The 18,841-nt window shown below is 47.6% G+C and overlaps 1 protein-coding gene across 2 annotated transcripts in view; it reads left to right on the forward strand.

Annotated features, from left to right (window-relative positions):
• The first annotated feature begins 5,122 nt into the window (after window positions 1-5,122).
• Window positions 5,123-18,841, forward strand: part of ICE1 (interactor of little elongation complex ELL subunit 1) — a 57,103-nt gene continuing 43,384 nt past the window's right edge. Inside the window, exons 1-3 of one of the 2 annotated variants that reach the window (XM_031017949.2) lie at window positions 5,123-5,453; window positions 17,733-17,791; window positions 18,319-18,353. In XM_031017949.2, the coding sequence (XP_030873809.1) occupies window positions 5,370-5,453; window positions 17,733-17,791; window positions 18,319-18,353 (178 nt within the window). In that variant the 5' untranslated portion in view covers window positions 5,123-5,369. The remainder of the gene's footprint in view (window positions 5,454-17,732; window positions 17,792-18,318; window positions 18,354-18,841) is intronic. The other variant, XM_081825858.1, reaches the window with a different exon arrangement.

Consider the following 18,841-nt stretch of genomic DNA (forward strand, 5'->3'; position numbering starts at 1 on the left):
CAAGCCCACCATCCCCAGCCAGGGTGGGGTCCCTCCAGGGTTGGGCAGGGAGGAGAAGGGACGAGGAGACAAAGGTACCCTCTGTCACGGTTAGTTCTGCTGTGACTTGGGTTCACCACCTGCTTGGATCAGAGTGCGACCTGGATGAACCTGTTGTTGAGGTGAGTCCCCTCCTTCCATCCCTGCAGGGACCTTCTGTGTTGCAAGATGTTCCTGCCACCCCTCAGGCTGTAGGCAACCAAGGGAAAAGGATGGGAGGAGCAAAACATGGACACTTGGAGGGCGTGCCCGCTGGAGCTCAAATTCAGACATCGGAGCAGGGGTCCTGCTGGGCTAGTGCTGGGTCTCTGCACTTGGAGACAGGGTCGCCTGTGTCTCAGAGGCTGATTCTGCACATGTCAGAGAAACTGAAGATGGAATCAGATGTGGCCTGGGGCAAAGCAAGGACGAGAGAGAGGGACAGGACCCAAAGTCCAAGGAGAGGAAAAGCGAAGCCCCACGCCCTCCTCCCATCACTGTGGACCAGTGCACTACCTGTGGGCAGAGTCTGCCGGACCCCAGCAGGCAAGGTGGCCACGTGGCTCCGCGCTCCCAGTATCACAAAGCAGGGTACACAAGGGGAGGTCTGGGGTTGAGAGACAGTAGCTTCATGGCTGGCTCAGTGCCCTGGGGTTCATCTCCGCTTCTGTGGGCAGGAAGCAAAGATCGTGAAGGGGCCTTACGAGCCAGGCCCCTGCTGCTAACATTCAACCAGGAGCACATAGTTGCATGCCTGTTTCGAGGAGGGCCGGGGAGTTCTTGAATGCCTCAGAGAAACTGAAACAGACTTTGCTGAGCAGCAGATAATATACACAACTCCGGGGAGTGGCCAGAGCCAGCCCTTCGCAGCTACACTTTTTCTGATGGTGTGTGTGGGAGCCACGTTTTACTTCTGGCTGCCTGCTTCTACTCTGCCTTGGGCCCGGGCATCTAGAACACCTGCTAGGCATCTTACCTCCCTCTTGGCTGTGCTCTTGGCTCCCTGGACAGCTTCCACTGAGAGGTCCACAGTACCTAGTGCACAGAAAACGTTCCCTTTTGCCCCATGCTGAAGTGCCTCTTGCTCCCAGTGCTCCCTGCCCCACTTCCCACAGGCTCTGGCATCTCCCACCACTCTGGCCTTCCCGGGCTCCCGTGGAGTCACGCCAGGGCACAGGTCTAGCTTGGAGTGGTTCACCCCACTCCTCCCTCTCCTGCCCTCTTCTTGGGGGTGGGTGGGCTGCACCCTGCCCACCCACCCTCCCTAACAGAGTCCTCTCTCCCTTGCCCCTCTTTGAGACTGCCAGCCACCTCCCTTCTACAAATCCCCGGAGACGCAGGAAGTGTCTTAGGAGACAAGCTGTTATAGCTGCCTGGTGTTTACAAAATACCCCAAAAGGGGAGTGACCCCCTACTCCCCTGAAGGGGGTCACACAACCCTGAAAGTCCTTTAAGACTGTGCGTCATCATTAACAGTCATGTCGGTTCTGTGCTCTATTGCAAACGATGCTTGTTTGGGGAAATGGATTCTTCTGCTTGCTGAGTGAGCTCAATCCTCCAGGAAGCAGCCATCCTTCCCCTAACTCTGCATCACTTCCAGGGTGGGAGCTGGGCTCTAAGCAAGGGTCCAGGGCCTACTGCTGCCCATGGGGACAAATCATGGCCTAACCCAGGACAGTAAGAAACACTGGAGCAAAGATAACCTAGGACCATGCCTGGGGGACAGTGAAGGGGCACAGGTGCCCTGCAGAGTGCCTCCCCTGGGGTGCCTCAGAGGAGAAAACAGAAATCTGTTGGAGAGTTCCATTTGTCTCTAGGACACAGGGAAAGACTGGCATCCTGTGGCCATTTATTAGCATTACATCACGGGTCGGAGAATGCGTAGAACTTAATCAGATACTGTCACTGAATCCTAAACTGTTAGAGCCGCCAACGACTCCATAAAACGTATCTAGGGGCTTTAAAAGAAATAATGTAATATAGTTTATTTTTATTATGGATAAGTGCATCAAATGAAAGAATAGCTCTTCATGAAGCAAAATATAGGAACTTCCAGAGAACAAATCGCTTTCCATTTTGAGTTCATACGATGATAATCTCCTTGGCTTCTAGACCAAATCCATTAACCATTTCAGTGGAAGCAGATGTTAATAAATCATCAGTTTAACTAGCCTCTTAATTATGTTACATTCTAAAGCTTTAATTTGGAGAAGTGACCGAGTATCTGGGGGGTTGTGAGGCAAGAACTGGGACTTTTAGAGTCAGATCCTCTGAGCAGTGGGCTGGACTCCAGAGCCACAAGGGTGCCCCCGCATCAGAAGCCAGAATCTAGACATCCCTCCACGTCTGGCGACACTGACAGAAAAATGAAACATTTTTCTTGGAAGTTTGATACGAAAAATGACTAAAAAAAAAAAGAGCCACACCCCCAAACCAAAACCACTCACTATTTTTCTGTGAGTAAACTAAAGACACATTTGTTTTCCAAGATGGATCATGACATCAGTAGCTTGTTATGAACTACTCTCTGCATAGTAGTTCCTATGGATTTGGCCCTGTCCTGGTCACTTTTCACTTAAATGACATCTGATGCTCTGTAAGGGAATACCAGCTCAAATAGGCTGCTCACTTGAGAATGTAAAGCCACTGAAATGGTTAATTCACTGTTCCTGACTCCGCAGTGTGGACGCTTGTTTCTATCCCAATGACCAATGGGTGTGGCTCCTCATGTGGGAAAGAGAAAAACCTGATTTTTAGCCTTCCTCAGTCAGTGGCCTACAACCTATGACGTGTTTTTGTACGGCCTGCAAGGTAAGGATGAGTTTTACATTTTTTTAAAAGATTTTATTTTTAAGTAATCTCTACACCTAACCTGGGGCTTGAACTCACAACCCTGAGATCAAGAGTCACATGCTCCACCGACTGAGCCAGGCAGGCACCCAAGTTTTATGTTTTTAGGTGGTTCTTTACCAACCAAAAACTAATGACAAATAGGCAGCAGAGATCTGTCAGGTCCCCTAAGCCTAAAATAGTGAACATGTGGCCCTTCACAGAGAGTTTGCTGACCCTGCATTACACAAACAAGACTTTTTTTTTTTTTTTAAAGATTTTATTTATTTATTCATGAGAGACAGAGAGAGAGAGAGGCAGAGGGAGAAGCAGGCTCCCAAGGAGCAGGGAGCCCGATGTGGGACTCGATCCCAGGACCCTGAGATCATGACCTGAGCCGAAGGCAGACGCTTAACCATCTGAGCCACCCAGGCGCCCACAAACAAGACTTTTGTTTCTCTAAATGTCCTAAGGACTGGTTTGAGGTGGGTAGAAGTAGAAACAAATGCATTTGAAATTTTGCACATGAGTGCTTTTTCTTTTTTACCTTCAATTAGTTGCAGCAAATTTGATCCACTCTGACGTTCAGAGCACCTACTGTGTATAGCACTTCACAAGGTTTAAAAGGAAAACTAAGAGGTCTTAGAAGACATAAAAATCACTGTGATCCAAGTCAAAATGGTTTGTTACCAAAAAATTAGTGCAGAAAAAAAGGTGGGTGTCACTCGGGGTGGTGGAGGTAAAATGTGGGACCTGGAAGGACTACCTGGCTGATTGCAGCTGGTGAAGCTGGGAGGAAAGCATTCCAGGCAAAGGGGAAGAAACAGGCGAAGACACAGGCAGGAAGGCAGCAGTGAGAGTTCTGAGTGCCAGGGAAAGGAGGCGAGCTATGGGTGTGGGTGGACAGTGTAGAGGGAGAATAGGCTCAAGGCGAAGTTGGTGTCTCCTCCACTAAAGTAATTTGGAAAAAACAAACAAACAACCCACTCATATGGGAAACCTTAAATAAAAGTTACTGTGAAAACGTATTTGTCAGGGATCTGAAGCCAGAAATGGAAAGTCATCAGGACTCATACATGGTCTCCTCTCCCCTCTCTAACGGGTCCCACGGGGGGGTCTTCCAAGGTGCTTCCCGCTGTGCTGCTCACTTCTCCATTCCCTTTAAAGCCTGGTCTTGTTTTCTGCTCTTGGGTAAATGGAGCCATCAGAGCACTTCCTCTCTCAGGTGCCACCTGAGGTGTCGGGGACAAGAAACCCAGCTGTCAGGTCTAGGATACCCGGTCCATCACTCCACAGCACGTGCCAGCCACGGATTATGTACTAAAGAGCAGGGCTGTGGCATTTGGGGAGGAACCAGACTGCTTTCTCGGAAGGGTTTCCAGTTGCAATTCCATACTGAACATTTTGGAAAGAGCTGGTGAAATCTGGACGTCTACTTAACACGTGCATTGATTGTACTGCATGCTAAGAATCTGGACTTTATAACCAGACGCTGGGAAGCCTCGGGAAGTTTCTGAGTAAGGCAGTGATCCTTGAAAAGATGATTCTGGTGGCGGAGGATAAGGTGAAAAACCTCGTTCAAGATGAGGATCTGGGTCCGAATTTACCCAGTAACTGCGGCCTGGGAGAGGACTTTTTTTTACTTTTTCCCCAAAAGAGGCATTAACGTGGGATTTGGTGGTGGCTGGCTATGGTCTCTGATTGGGCTTCGGGCCGCGGGGAGGGTCTGGCAAGCGGACAAATGGACTGCAGCACGCACGGAGAGCTGCCGGGAGGAAAGACGGTCCCGCAGGAAGGACCACTGTCGCGAGGGCGGCGGCGAGGCGCTCAGGCGCACCCGGCTCGGCCGGAGGATCGCTCCGGGGCGTCCGCCGCGCGGGGCGTCGGGAACCGTAGTCATCCAGCTCCTTTGGGTACCAGGCAGGACTCGCACAGAGCGGTTCCCTCGGGTTACAAATCCCACACCTGCCCGTCCGGGTGCGGGTCCTTCCAGTCTAGCAGGCGCCTGAGTGACGTCATCAAGGGTGTCACCGCCCCCTCGCTGAAGGCTTTAGATGTCTATGGAAAGTCTGTCACACAGCAAGCCGACAATAAAAGATTAACTCCCTACACAGCACAAGGAATTCACCTCCGATGCCTCTGATCTCTCTGGCTCTTCCTTTGTGGGCGTCTCTCCGGCCACCTCGGCCCGGCTCCCCTTCCCATTCTGCTCAGGCGGCGCCCCGGGCAGGCCCACGCCGCGGCGAGGGGCGGGGCGAGCTCGGGCGGGGCGGGGTCCTGGCTGGGCGGTGTCGCGCTCGGGGGCCGCGCCGGGTCGCGTTTCTCTCTACTGCCTGAGGCGGCTCCGTTTGGGAGAGCCTTTCGCCAGCTCCACGGGGACCTCTGTGCACGGATGGACCCGCCCGGACCCGGCGGGAAGCGGCCTGGCAGGCGGCGGCCCCGGCGGTGTCAGCAGAGGGAGGACAGGGCCGAGGCCGCGGGTCCCTGAGGCGCGCGGGCCCACAGGGCTCGGCGTTGGCACCATGATGCCGGGCGAGACTCACTCGGCGGCGCCCGGGACGGCGGCGGACCTCTCGCGGTGTCAGGGCTGCGCCTCCCTGCAGCAGGTGCGGCGCCTTCCCGGGCCGAGGGCGCGGAGGAGCTCAGTTGGCCAGCCAGGGCGCGGGGCTGGGGGTCCGGCCGCGCGGGCTGCGCCCCCGCGCGCTGCTCCCACTCCGCGGCGGAAGCTCCCCCTCCTCCCCTTCCCACTCCCCTTTCTACTGCAGTGGTTTGGGGGAACCGCCTCTTTTGTTTTATTTAGGCCTGTGACCCAGGACTCATTTGCCGTGATGCGGCGGCGGTGGGGGGGCGGAGCGAGCGAGTTCTGGAGGGCCCCTGCACTTACCCAGTCTCAGGGCTCCCCAGGGCTGATTTTGAGGTTGACGAGGGACGGGTGAAATGCAGAGGGAAGCTGCCTCTCTGAGGAATGAGATTTTCGATTGCTCTGGCTCATCCTGAAATATTTTTTGCCTGGAGGCGCGACGTGCGGGTTGGCTGGAGGGTCGTCCATCCATTAAAGGCTTGCAGTCACTGGAAGTTTCTAACAGCAGAATGGACTGTTGTCTGCAGTGACAGAAGAGGCGTTGCTAGTGTCTGGCTCCAGGTCTTGTGAGGTAGTGGGGATAGTCCCAGGTACTTGTTTCCGGCTAGACCCTCTTCGCTGTCTGATGTCGAGAGTTTCTTAACTCCTAGGGTCAGTGCCTTTAATGGCAAAGTGGGACATCACCCCACCTCCTAGATTGAATTAAATTAGCACCATTTCCAGCGTAGTGTTCTAGGCACCAGGGTCACGGTGGTGAACCAAGTAGACGATCTGTTCTTAAAAGTAAGACACGCGTCCAAGTAAGACTTTGGGAGGTTTTAAGTATTCTGAAGCAAGTAAAGGAGGAGTTGGAGTGGTGCTCTTGGCTGGGTTGGTGGGCAGGATGTTTTTGGGGAGGTGAGGTAGGGCGATCTGAACGGTGAGCAGAAGAGGTGTGGGAGGAACTTCCTCCATGGAGGGATTAACAGGCGGGAACGTTAGGAGGTGAGGAGGAGCAGGGTGCCTCTGAGGAGCGGAACAGTGTCTGGCTGACATGAGCTCAGAGCAGAGGGGAGATCAGAAAGGAATGTAGGCCACAGGCCATCCAGATAAGCTTTTTTTTTTTTTTTTTAAGGGCATTATCTAGGAACTGATCCCAAACGTTTTAAGTGTTGAGAACAGGGGAGAGAGAAAGGGATCATGCACTGGCATTCTGGATGGAAGGAAAACGGAGAGTTAAATCATCGAGTTGAGCTGCACTATATAGGCATGTGTAACGTGCTTTATTTTTTTTTCCCTTAAAACCCCAGGAGCATGAGTGAAGTTCTCTTGAATCTTTAATGAATTGTATTTATTCTTTGTGCCAATTTCATCTAACAGGTATTTGTAGGTCATGTGCTGTGTTTTAGGCATTGTGATTATAGCAGCAGGAAAAAAGGCCAACATCTTTGATCTTTTGGAGCTTCCATTCTAGGAGGGGGGAGGAGACAGATTAAACAAGTTGCATGAGAAGATAATATGGTAGAGAATAATTAAGCAAAGAAGGTGGAAAGGACAAATGGGCAAGGAGGGGCCTGCTGGCTGGTGGAATTTATGTGGGAAGTCCTTTCTGAGAAGGTTGTATTTGAGCAGAGGGCGTGACAGAATAAGCTTTAAGATACTTCAGGAGGGACTGTCCCATACAGTGGGAAGATCAGGTGTGGAAGCCTGACACAGGGGCCTGCCTGATGTGCTTGGGAAGGCGGCCATTGTGGCCGGGGTGGAGTGCATGTAGATGTCTTAGTCTGTGCTGGGTGGCTATAACAAAATACCATAGACTGGGTGGCTTATAAACAAGAGGAGTTTATTCCTTGTAGTTCTGTTAACTGGGAAGTCCTAGATCAATGAAGCACGGGCACATTTGGTGTCTGAGGAGGGCCCGATTCCTAGTTTGTGGCTGTTTTCTCGCCCTGTCACCTGGTGGATCATCTAATGGAAGGGTGAATCGAGCTTTCTGGGGTCTTTTGTAAAGGGCACTAATCCCATTCATGGGGGCTCTGCCCTCCTGACCTAATCACTCCCCAGAGGTGTCACATTGGGGGTTAGGTTTAAACATACAAATTTGGGGAGGGGGGCACAAACACAATAGCCAGGAAGTCCGATGACATCAGTAAAAGAAGGGTCTGATTGTGTGGGCCCTTAGAGACCATCAAAGGATTTTGGCTTGAAAGGCTAGTGAGTTGTGGCTTTTACTCTGAAAGGATAGTGAGTTGATGGGGGCCTCTGTGCAGGAGAACAGCATGAGTTATACTTTTCAGTTGTGGATCTCGTCTTTCTCTAGAAACCTGGTCTACCCATAGTAGTCTTCATCTTAGCTAAAAGTAGCACCTGACCGGAAACTCGGTGTCATCCTTGGTTCCTGTCTTTCTCTCGCATCCTGACCCCACCATCATGATCCGCCTCAACCCCCACTGGTCCCCGCTGCTTCCAGCCCTGTGTGAACCCAGTGTGCTCTCTGGCCTAGAGATTCTGGCTCCAGTCTCCAGAGAACCCCCCCTTTTCCACCCTTGCCACATTCCTACTAGTGGTTCTCAGAGCAGCAATAGGAGGAATCCCGTTAAATTCTTCAGGGGTCTGCAGACTTGTTCTGCAAGGGGCAAGATCCTCAGATGGAGGGCTTGTGGTCTGTTCGCAGGTCCTCTACCCATTGGAGGGTACAAGCAGCGCAGGCAGCAGTCGAGGGATGGGCCTGGCTGGGGCCTTTGCAGACCTCTTCCCTAGGTCAGAACACTCCACTGCATTGGGGTGTTTGCCTGGAATGGCGTTTTAGGGGAAGAGGATGATTAGTCACGTGTAGAATCTTGAATGAGTCTTTAATTTTGCAAAGGAAGGCTGGAAAGATAGGTACGTGGCAGATTATTGAAGATCTTGAGTGGTAACCACCAAAAAAAAAATATACTTATTTTTGTCAGGGTTACGGAGTAGAGAGAGGTTCTGCACAATTACCACATAAGAGCGGTGTTTTTGGTAAAAATGGCAGGTGGTGGTGTACAGGTCGGATTGGAGGAGGTGCAGCTAGCTCTGGAACGTTATTTTACTCATGCACACTAGTGATAACAAAAGCCTGGGTGAAGTGAAGCTTCCCAGGAATGGGAATAAAAAAGCAAAACGGTCTCAATATGAAAAACTACGAAGAACAGGTGGATTTCGGATCTGGGGAATAAAAGATCCAGCGATTAAAACCCGAGTCACTGAGAACTGTTAGAGGGAAGAGAAGTGGAAACCGAGACACATGAGGTGGTGGAAATGTGGGATCGAAGTTCTGGAATGAGGTCAGAATTGGGAATTTTCAGCGGCTTTCACGTTTGTCGTTTGTGGAACACAGGCCTCCAGAGCACCTGATGGCCTGCTGAGAAGATAGAGCAGAGGCCTGGGTGGGTTGGCGCGGAGTGCCTTGTAAGAATTTTTGGGGGGGAGAGATGGTGATAGGAGAATGGGGGAGCACATTCTGTCACTTGAAGAGATTTTGAGAACCTTTGTGACACGGTATGAGATGAGGTGCCGTTCTCAGGAGTCAGTGAAGGAGAAGCTGCTGGCTACTGATGGAAGGCGGGCGTGGATGGTGAGAAAAGGAAACACAGTTAGGGAAACAAGAAGCGCCTAGGAAATGAGGGTGGGAAAGATCGAGAACGGAGCAGACAGGGATCTGTCAGTCAGGATACCTCACCTTAGGATTGGGTGCTGGGTTCCCTACTTGAGAGACACTGTGTCAGAGAGCCTAGGGGGTGCCCTGCACAGGGAAGGTGGCCTGCTGGGTGGTTTCGCGCGGGCACCTCTCACCTGGCCGAGAACGGGCAGGCAGGCTGCAGGTGTCTCCCCACTGGAGGTGGTCGTGGCCATGCTGGGCTTGTTCTGAACCACAGTGGGAAGCTGGCTCTCTCCTGAGCGGAGCAGTCCTTTCCTCTTGCTGCAAATCTTCTCCCCTGTCCTCTTTGCATCGGTGTTGACAAATGGGTCTGGCTGTGATCATCGCTCCATTCGCAAGTGTGTGGATTAACCACGCGTTAGGTATCCTTTGTTTCGTAGTCCCACAGCCCACCTCCTGTCTGTGCCCACCCTCAGTGGTGGTGGTGGTTGGTCACTGAGCTCCAGCCCAAGGTCCCTGTGGGTTGCCAGACTTGAGTAGTCACATCAGAGCAGCGCGGGTCCTTCCTGTGGTGAGAGTGTGCACTTACACACTTCTTAAGCTGAGTTTTCAGTCCAGCGGCACAAGTTGCTCTGTTCTGGTGGAGGAGAGGCCCCTCTTCACCAGTTCCATTCACTGCAGAGCAGAACAGTTTAACCCTTGGGGGCCCTGTGAGAGTTCAGAGCTCGTGGTTATACTTTTGAGCTCATGCCACTACAGTAGGTTCAGAATAGATGGTGTTTGGCTGCCCTTGGCGCAGATTTGAGCCTGTTATTTATATAAGCTTGTGTTGGGCTCCCACTGATAATTGCCAGTGGTTTAAACTTCATCATTTGGAACCTAAACCATGACTTCTCTTAGACATACTGATTTGTAAATGATTATATTACAAAGAAGGCTCACAAAATTGTAATTCATTCAGTGAGCAAACATTTCTCGAGTATCACTGGGTCTAGGATGCCATGCTTTGTTTTGGAATACACTCATGAACAGAAGAGGCTTGGGGCTCGTGTTCTAGTTGGGGTGACAGATGGTGAGAAAACCACCACGGAAGGAGTATATTAGTAAGTACCATGCTGGGGGGCGCACAGGGGACCCTGGGAGCACCTAGGAGGGACAGGGGAAGCCTTCATGGAAGAGGTGAATCTGAATTGAGGTCTGTCTGAAGGGTGAGTCTTAGTTGAGGAAGAGGAAGAGATGGAGGGGATGTGTTGTGGACAGAGGGCACCATGTGCAGAGACCGGGGTGGGAGAAGGTAGTTTGTGATGGATGAAGCACAATGCATGAGGTCAGGGCAGCTGAAGACTAGGCATGTGAAACTGGGTCCTCCCTTCCCAGGAAGCAGAGCCTCTCAGCTTGTTTGGTGGGAAGTTCCCAGAGTGGAGTTGGGGGGTGGGGGTGGGCATTCCTACCTTCCTGCCTTGTTCCAGTCCACTCTGAGCCAGAGGACATCACATGGGGGTCCTTGCTCACCGCTCAGGAGACACACTCAGCTCTCATGCAGATCAGTGGAGACTTTACATAGGAGCAATGAATAAAAAGTTAACAACTAGGAGGAGGAAATGTCGTATATCAGAGAGGATGCAAGCTGAGCAGTGAGCCAGACCACCCCCAGCAGAGCAATTAATGGGATTGGTGTGATTTTTAAAAATAATTTTTTTTGAAATAACTTAGAACTTAAAGGAAATCACCAGAATAGTACCAAAAACTCTGGTATTCTCTTCACCCCATTCACCAGGAGTTCAGATGTCTCCTCGTTTGCTTTGTCATTGGCATGCACACACACACTTTCTGTGTCCCGCACACTGCAGCGTGTGTTTCCCCCGCAATCTGAACACTTTCCGACAGAGTGAGCCCATAGCCCTCCAGCCTAGACATTGGCATTCGTGCCGCCGCTCCATCCCATCCCTGGGCCCTTCAGATTTTGCTTGCAGGCCCAAGAATCCCGCCTGTCTTGCTGGTTCCAGGTCCGCTTGGGGACGCGGGTCGATTGGGGACGTGGGTCATAGAGCACTGTCATGTCTCTTCAGCCTCTTCCAATTGAGTCTTTCTCTGCCTTTCATGTGCCTGGAAGCTTAAAGAGCACAGCCTTGTAGTCTCATTGGCAAGGTCTGGAGACACTGTGGGAGGTCACACTGTATCAGGGATCCCTCACCCCCAGCTCAGTGTTTTCCTACTCACCGGGTGGCTTATTATAGTGAGAGCATACAAAGCAAAATATGCCAGGAGGAAAGGTCATGCATGGGGTGGGGTCCCGAGGAAGCCCAGTGAGGGTGACTGGACTCACTGAAGTTCTCCAACAGCGTGCTGTGACATGGCACAAAGTGTCTCGGGCGCTGGTCACATGTATATTCCTACCTAGCACATACCCAGACGCCAGGCTCCCAGAAGGAAAGCAAGTTCCAGCATAAAGTACATTGTGCAGTTAAGCACAGTGAGCCACTCTTGGCATTGAGAGAATGGTGGGAAACCTGTAGAAATCCAAGTTCCCAGATACCACCAAGGGCCCACCTTGCTAGCACGCCTTTCCAGGGACAGCATCTCAGACCTGCTGTGTTCACTCTGCACGTACACCTTGGTGGTTGAGGGAGTGCTCTGGCCACCTAATGAGTAGAGGTCAGAGACGCTGATGAACATTTGCACGGTGCACAGGAAAGCCACCACAGACAATCTTCCAGCCTGCAGTGTTAATGTTGAGGTTGACTTTGGCATTGTACTTGTCCTGTTATCACCTGCATTTACCTGCTATGTATCTTCACATTGTACTGACTCCTTTAGTATTTGCCATTTTCCCAAGCACGCTTGCATCTGCTCTCCCCACCTCGGCCCCACTAGTCCTGGCTTGCCCCTTGGCCCCGGGTTATCCTGATGCCCCCTACTCGCCCTGTGTGCTCAGCCACTGTGTTGATTTCACTTCTCTGAGAAGGGAGGGAAAATGAGCACAGATGGATTTCTTTTCTTTTTCTCAAGTGCTAAATGTTCACAGTGACATTCCAGAGGGTATTGTGTGGATAAAATTAAAACAGTACGCTTTGGAAAAGGAGTAAATGTGGAATAAGTATGAGTAATAGAACGTGCTGCTTGGGAATTGTATTAGTGAACAAGTATAAAGTACAGCTTGAGGGACTAAGCCAGAAGCCAGAGAAAGAGGAAAGATGGTGGTTAGGGGAGAGGACTCCGGGGAAGCCTGAGCATTGCAGTGGGAGTACCATAAGAGCAAGACCACTGGGAGAGAAGCAGCAGTCCGGAAGCACGTCACTTCAAACTCTCCTGGTTGGGTGCACCCCACACCTTGCTTCCAGAGGCTGGATGGTGGTGGGGTGCAGTGTGCCCCCATAAACGCGCACAGGCTGCTGCGACCCAGCCTGCTGCTTGCTCATGCTTCCGAGCTACATTAGAAACGGTTGCAACCATCTTAAGCAGCATTTGGACCAGATTGGAGAAAAACAAGAGACTGTTATTAGGGTGCTGCGGTATCTGCCTGAATTTGAGCTCTGAGAAAAAAGTCAGGGCTTAGAATGCTGTAGGGAATGGAGACTGTACTTAGTCTCTGGCTTTTCCTTTGTAATGCTGTTTTGTGGTCTTAAATTCTTTATCAAATATACGTGAACACAGTTTACAGAGGTAGCTAGATGTACAAGATGTGTTAAGCCAGCCCGCTGTCCCCAGCCGCATCCCTCCCCTCCCACTTTCCATTGCACTGTGTGTTTTATGATGAGCTTTAGTATCGTTAAGTAATAGACTTGCATTGCTACTTCTTGTTTTTCAGTGTAGGGCATATTGTTCAGTTTCTGCCTTTGGAAGATGCAGACTGAGCTCTCCTTCCACCCTGTACCCTACCTGCCTCAGCATTCCTCCTGCTGCTTCCCCAGTCTTCTCAGCCTACATAGGATTTCGGTTAAGTCACTACTCAGAGTGGACATTATTATGACTGTATGTTATTCAGAGCTATACTCTGGAGTAAATTACGATTGTTTTTCCTTTCCCATGTGTTTTCTTGTTTCCCCTGATGAATGATGGTATCCTTAATTCAACTTGCTCATCTTGAAATGTTAAGGACTATTTACCCTATGCTAGGGACTGGGTTAAACCCTTTCTGTGGCTTTTCCTATTTACTCCTGACAGCTGGCCAGCTCTGCCCCTCCCTGAGTTTCAGTCTCCTTATCTGTAGAATTGGAAAGGGTACTGAGGCAGGGGGAGGCTAAACGAACTTGCCCAAGGTTCACTCAGCCAGAAAGAGGTGGTACAGGAATTTGAATCCAGCTGTGTGTGACGCTAGAGTCAGGTTTCTGGAATGTTCCTTGCATAGTACTTAACATTACAGAATGGCATCTGGAGGCAAGGTGGAGAAGATGAGGCCCACTAGCAAAGAACTGGAAAGAGGATGGGGGGGGGAAAATAAAGGAAGAATCACTTGTATTAAAAAAATCCTAATTTAAATGCATGGTGAATACCAACTACATTTATTTGCAGTTCTCTGTGCCAGTTAGGTAGAAATGCCGTCTTAATGCTTTCACTCCACCAGATATTCTATCGCTTTCTTCAGGGAAAAAATTCCCTCCTGAGCCTTTGGATCTGCTTTATTCTGGGGCACAGCTGCCTTCCTGGATTCCCATTACCTTTGTCTTGGATGCCACGTCATCTTGTCTGGGTTTACTTGTGATTTTGGTGGATCGTGTTCACATCCTTCAGTACTTCCCTAAGTAAGGATGTAGGTAGCTTGGAATTCACGTTCCTTCAAAATTTTGAAGGCTCGCTTTCTAGGTCTCTGGATTGTTGTTCAAGGCTGAAGCCATTCTGATTCCATATTCTTTGTATTTGACTTGTTTGGTTTTATATTTCTCTTGGGATTCCTATAAGGTCTTTGCTTGTCTCTGATGCTCTGAAATTTGGTGCTGATGTTCCATGGTTTGGATTCTGTTTGTATTTATGTGCTGGGATCTTTCAGTTTGGAAACTTCTGGCTTCAGTTCTGAGACTTCTTGAATATCACAATTTTTTTGACTATCTCTCTGTCTTTTCTATTACTTTCTATCTGGAACTCTTAATGTTGGGCATGTGGACATCTTGCGCTGATACTCCAATTGTTTTTGTTTTTGTTCTTTCTCATGTCTGTGTTTTGCATTATTTGGGGGAACTTTTTTTTTTTTTTCAATTCTTTCATCAAATCTTTTGAGGCTTTTATTTTGCTTCCCTATTTTTAATTTAGTTCTGACTGTTTTATTGAGATATAATTCACATAAAATTCATCCTTTTTGTGTGTACGATTCAGTGGGTTTTAGTTCAGTCACAGTTAAGCAACTCTGTCACCACTTTGTAATTGTAAGACACGTTCATCTCCACCCCCACCCCCATACCCCTGCCAGGAACCCTCTTAGGCATTAGCAGTCATTCCCTGTCTCCCATACCCCAGTCCCTGGCAGCCACTAATCTGCTTTCTGTCTCTGGGTCTCTGGATTTGCCTGGTGTGGACAATTCATATGAATGGACTTGTATGGCATGTAGCCTTTTGTGACTGGCCCCTTGCATGTAGCTCAGGGTTTATCCCTTTCGTCAGAGGTGTCACTCATTTGTTTTCATTGCCAAGTAATCACGTGGTATGGCTGCCTGACATCTCATTTATCCCTTCATCATCTGATGCACGTTTAGCTTATTTCTACTTTTTGGCTAGCATGGATAATGCTCTAAGTCAGAGTTTGGCATGGACGTGTGTTTCCAGCTCTCCTGGGCGTAGACCTCGGAGTGGAATTGCTGAGTGACGTGGTGAACTCTGGAACATTTGGAGGAGTTAGGAGACTGCTGTGCGCCACAGCTGCTCCACGTCGGCCTCCGGCACAGAATCCGAGGCTCCAGTTTCTCCACATCCTCACTGACACTTGTTGTCGTCTGCCATTTTGGTTTCAGCCATCCTAGGGAGTGTGGATGTTTTTAATTTTTAGGAGCTTTTAAAAAAATTTTCTAGGAACTCTGTATATTCCTTTCAAAAATATTGCTGTTTCATGAATATAACATTTATCTCCGATCATATTAATCTTTGCAGTTTTCTTCTCAGTTTCTGCTTACTCCAAGTTGCTGTCTTGTTTTGATCTCACTTACATGTTACAGGTTTCTCTCTGATGTGTGGAAATCCATGATTGTTCCTATTAAAACTGTTGGCTAATATGTTGGCTGGAAAGGCTGAGTGTGTGGGGCATCTGGACCTTGAGCTTCATTGCAGAAGGTCTCGTGGGCCATTCATTTCAAGGATATCTCATGTCAGTGCTGGTTAGATATCCTCAGAGAAAGCACTTTCAGTCTCCTGCCTGGAGGGCAAAGGATTGGCTGTCACTGTCTGGGAGCTTAATGGGGACAAGCAGGTGGTCAGTGTCAGGTCAGTGTGCATAGGGCTGCCTCATCCCTTTGTTTTTGGCACAGTGTTCACAGTGTCCGAGGCAGAGAATTCTTCAAACAGCAAACCTTTTGCTGGACGGTGGCGGGGCAGAGGTAGGAATTTGAGGATTTAATGCTTATAAGAAAGTTTGCCACTAGTTCTGTTAGTGCCACCCCTGCCCTTCTGTCTCAGAGCACCCTGGTGTCCTGGACTCTTCCCCCTTCCCACCTCTCCCGCTTTCTTGAGCCTGCCAAGTCAGTATTCTTGAATCTGCTTTCCAGTTTCCACTTGTCTTTTTATTCTACTCTCATCTTTGTGGGTTTTGCCTTTGGGGGAAAAGTTTCTTGGCTTTAGTTTTAGCTGGCTTTTAGGGAGGGAGTAAAAGCAGATGCATTATTTTCCCTCTGTGCCCAGAAATCTGTTGTTGTATGAAATTTATTTTGTATATAATGAAAGATTGTTTTTGAATGTGGAAAGCAAAATATACATTAAATACAAATATGGAATGGACCACTCATTGTCCTTTTGACTTAGAATGTTTAGAGTCTACTATATAGAATATTAGAATGGTTAAAGATATAAATACAAAAAATAAAAGCATAAAAGTACTAGAATAACATAGAGAAAAATCCTTTTATCTTAGCATCTTGGGTGGGATAGAATTTTCTAAATATATCAGGAAACCGAAACTTTTAAAAAAAAGTGACAGATTCAGCTCTGTGAGTATTTAAAACTTCTGCATGCCTGTGTGGTTGTATTTTAGTGATCAAGTGACAGACATTATGTATATATTTGTAACATTTATTGAAATGTTGCTATTGCTCAAATACCGCTGCTCATAAGAAAGTGCAACCACACCAGTGAGCAAACAATGTTCAGGAGCTTTTAATAAGAGAAAAACTAAATGGCAAGAGATTTCTCAGTCACACTTGTAAAGAAATATACATGGAAAAATGGCTCTAAGATTTTCAAAGCTCATCACTATCACTAATGCAGGAAATCTATTTGGACTTGATCCTAAGGAAAGATAGTATCTCACAGGAATGGGCAGGGACACTCATGGTGTGCATTGGTGGGGACAGAAATGAACCTGAATGGCCTTCAGTATTGAGTTGGTGGACTGAGCACATCCAGATGTCATTTACAAATGCAGGAACATTCTGAGAGGAAATACACAAGGAGGAATAGAGATTTTTAACTGGTGGTGGGAGTATAAGAAAACAAAGACTTTTTTTTTTAAGATTTTAATTATTTATTTGAGAGCGTGCATGAGCCTGGGCGGGTGGTGGAACAGAGGGAAAGGGACAAGGAGACTCCGAGCTGCACATCATTGCGCATTGAGCTCGACATGGTCTCGATCCCACCACCCCAAGATCAGGACTTGAGCCGAAACCAGCAGTTAGTTGCCCAACCGACTGAGCCACCCAGGTGCCCCAAACTAAGACTTTTTATTTACGTGTTTCAGTGTGGACCTTTTTTATTGTAACTAATACCGTGTTATATGTCTGACTGCAAAGAAGATACACAGACTAGTATAAAGGGACATATTTCTGTAATTCTCAAAATCATTTTGATTACCTAGAGAAAAGATGTTTTGGGATAATCAGTGAAAAATAAGTTCTTCTGAAGTATTTACCAATGAAATATGAAGATACTAGGGGAAAAAGTCACTTGAAAGAAAAAAAATATCTGTTTTTAAGTCTTAGGAACATTTTGAGCCGTGTAACTAATGATGTTTTCCCTATTGAATTGATAGCAGTAATTTAGAGCCAGATTTGTAGTTGGTCCCTAAAATATATAGATCCTTATAAAATGAATTTTTCATTGAATTTCATCCCTATTTTAATATTCCTATTTGTTCTTCCCATGTTATTTTTATTTTCTTGCTTTTTTTTATATTTATGTGACTTTTTGATGTCTTAAATCCTTTCAGAGACAATGCAGAGTGAGTTGTAGACGTGATTACTAATAATTAGTGAACTAAAATAGTGAGTATGTACCAGATTCTCACTGATTAAGAGCACACAGAGAGTCTGCACAACCCCCTTACTGTCAGAGAGAGAGCGCCACTCCACCTAAAGAAAGATTCAGAGAGATACAGCATGGGTTCAAGATCACACAGAGTAGGTCTGTGTTTCTATGTAATGTAAATAATATCTTAATGTATTTCTATGTTTATGTGAGAGTAAATATGCTCATGTTTTACAATAAGTCACACGTTACAGAATATACATTTAGAGTCATTCATATTACAGAAACAAGTAGCTGATTGTAGCTGTTTTTTTCTTGCAGAATTTAAACGAATATGTTGAAGCACTAATTACCTTGAAGCAGAAAATTATTAATACAGAGTGAGTATGTTTTCATGTGTTCTGTTGAACTTCGTGAACCTGACAGACAAGCCAGAGCAGGTGGTGTGTTAGGCCTTTAGTCTCTCATCCAGGGCCCGTGGGCTGTGGGTCATGGTGGAACCCTGGTGAGCCTTGTCCACAGGCTGAAGCTGTGTTGTTGGTCCGCAGCCCTTTACAGCAGGCCTGCAGGTTAGGAAGTGAGTTTTGCTAGAGTGGCAATTTTTTTAAAGCTGTTTTCTATCTTTTAAGCCTTCTTAGCTTTAGCACTGGATCTCCGATTTCCTCACAGTATTTCACAGCCATGGTAGGGGATTTATTTTTATTTTTTTTTAAAGTTCATATATCATTGCAGCACTTTTAAGGAATTGAAGGTGATATATATGTGTGTGTGTATACATATTTAATTAATTAAACATGATTTGTTGCAGGAAGCCTAGGAAGAAAGGTGCCTAGCATATTTTGAAACATGAGCTTAACAGTATATTTTCTAGATCAAAAAAGTAATGTAATTCTTTTCTTTGTTGCAGTAATTTATTAACAGAATATCAGAAGAAATGTGATGATATCCTTTTACTAGCTTTTTCCTTGGAGTTTTTAAATTTACTTATTTATAGTTTCTTAGAAGAACCGTGGGAATTTTCAGTTATCTTTGGAAGGTAGTGTTTACAGCCTCTAAGGAAGGAACCCTTCTGAGCAGCACAGTGAACATGAATCTTTTCCTGTGAGTACGTGTTTCATGATGAAGACTCCTGGTCTCTATTTTAGAATGTTATGTTTTTGTCACTAATTTTGATTTTCTTCAGGGCGCCTCCTTTTTAATGGGTAGGTCTTTTTCGTTTGTACTGAGGATGTGACAAGTTCTGCAGGCTTAGCAATGAACTTAAGCTGAATAGGATACTATGAGAATTTCTCACGATTTCTGTAAGACCTGCCGTGTAGGAATATTCAAAATGGTGGACAAGTGGCTTTCGTTAATTAGCTTTATGATTTGTAGAGAATGACTCTATATATATATATATATATATGTATGTATATACATGTGCGTCCATA

This window comes from Leptonychotes weddellii, chromosome 7, assembly GCF_054177405.1.
Source record: "Leptonychotes weddellii isolate Sample4059 chromosome 7, ASM5417740v2, whole genome shotgun sequence".
In the NCBI taxonomy this organism is placed as follows: Eukaryota; Metazoa; Chordata; class Mammalia; order Carnivora; family Phocidae; genus Leptonychotes; species Leptonychotes weddellii.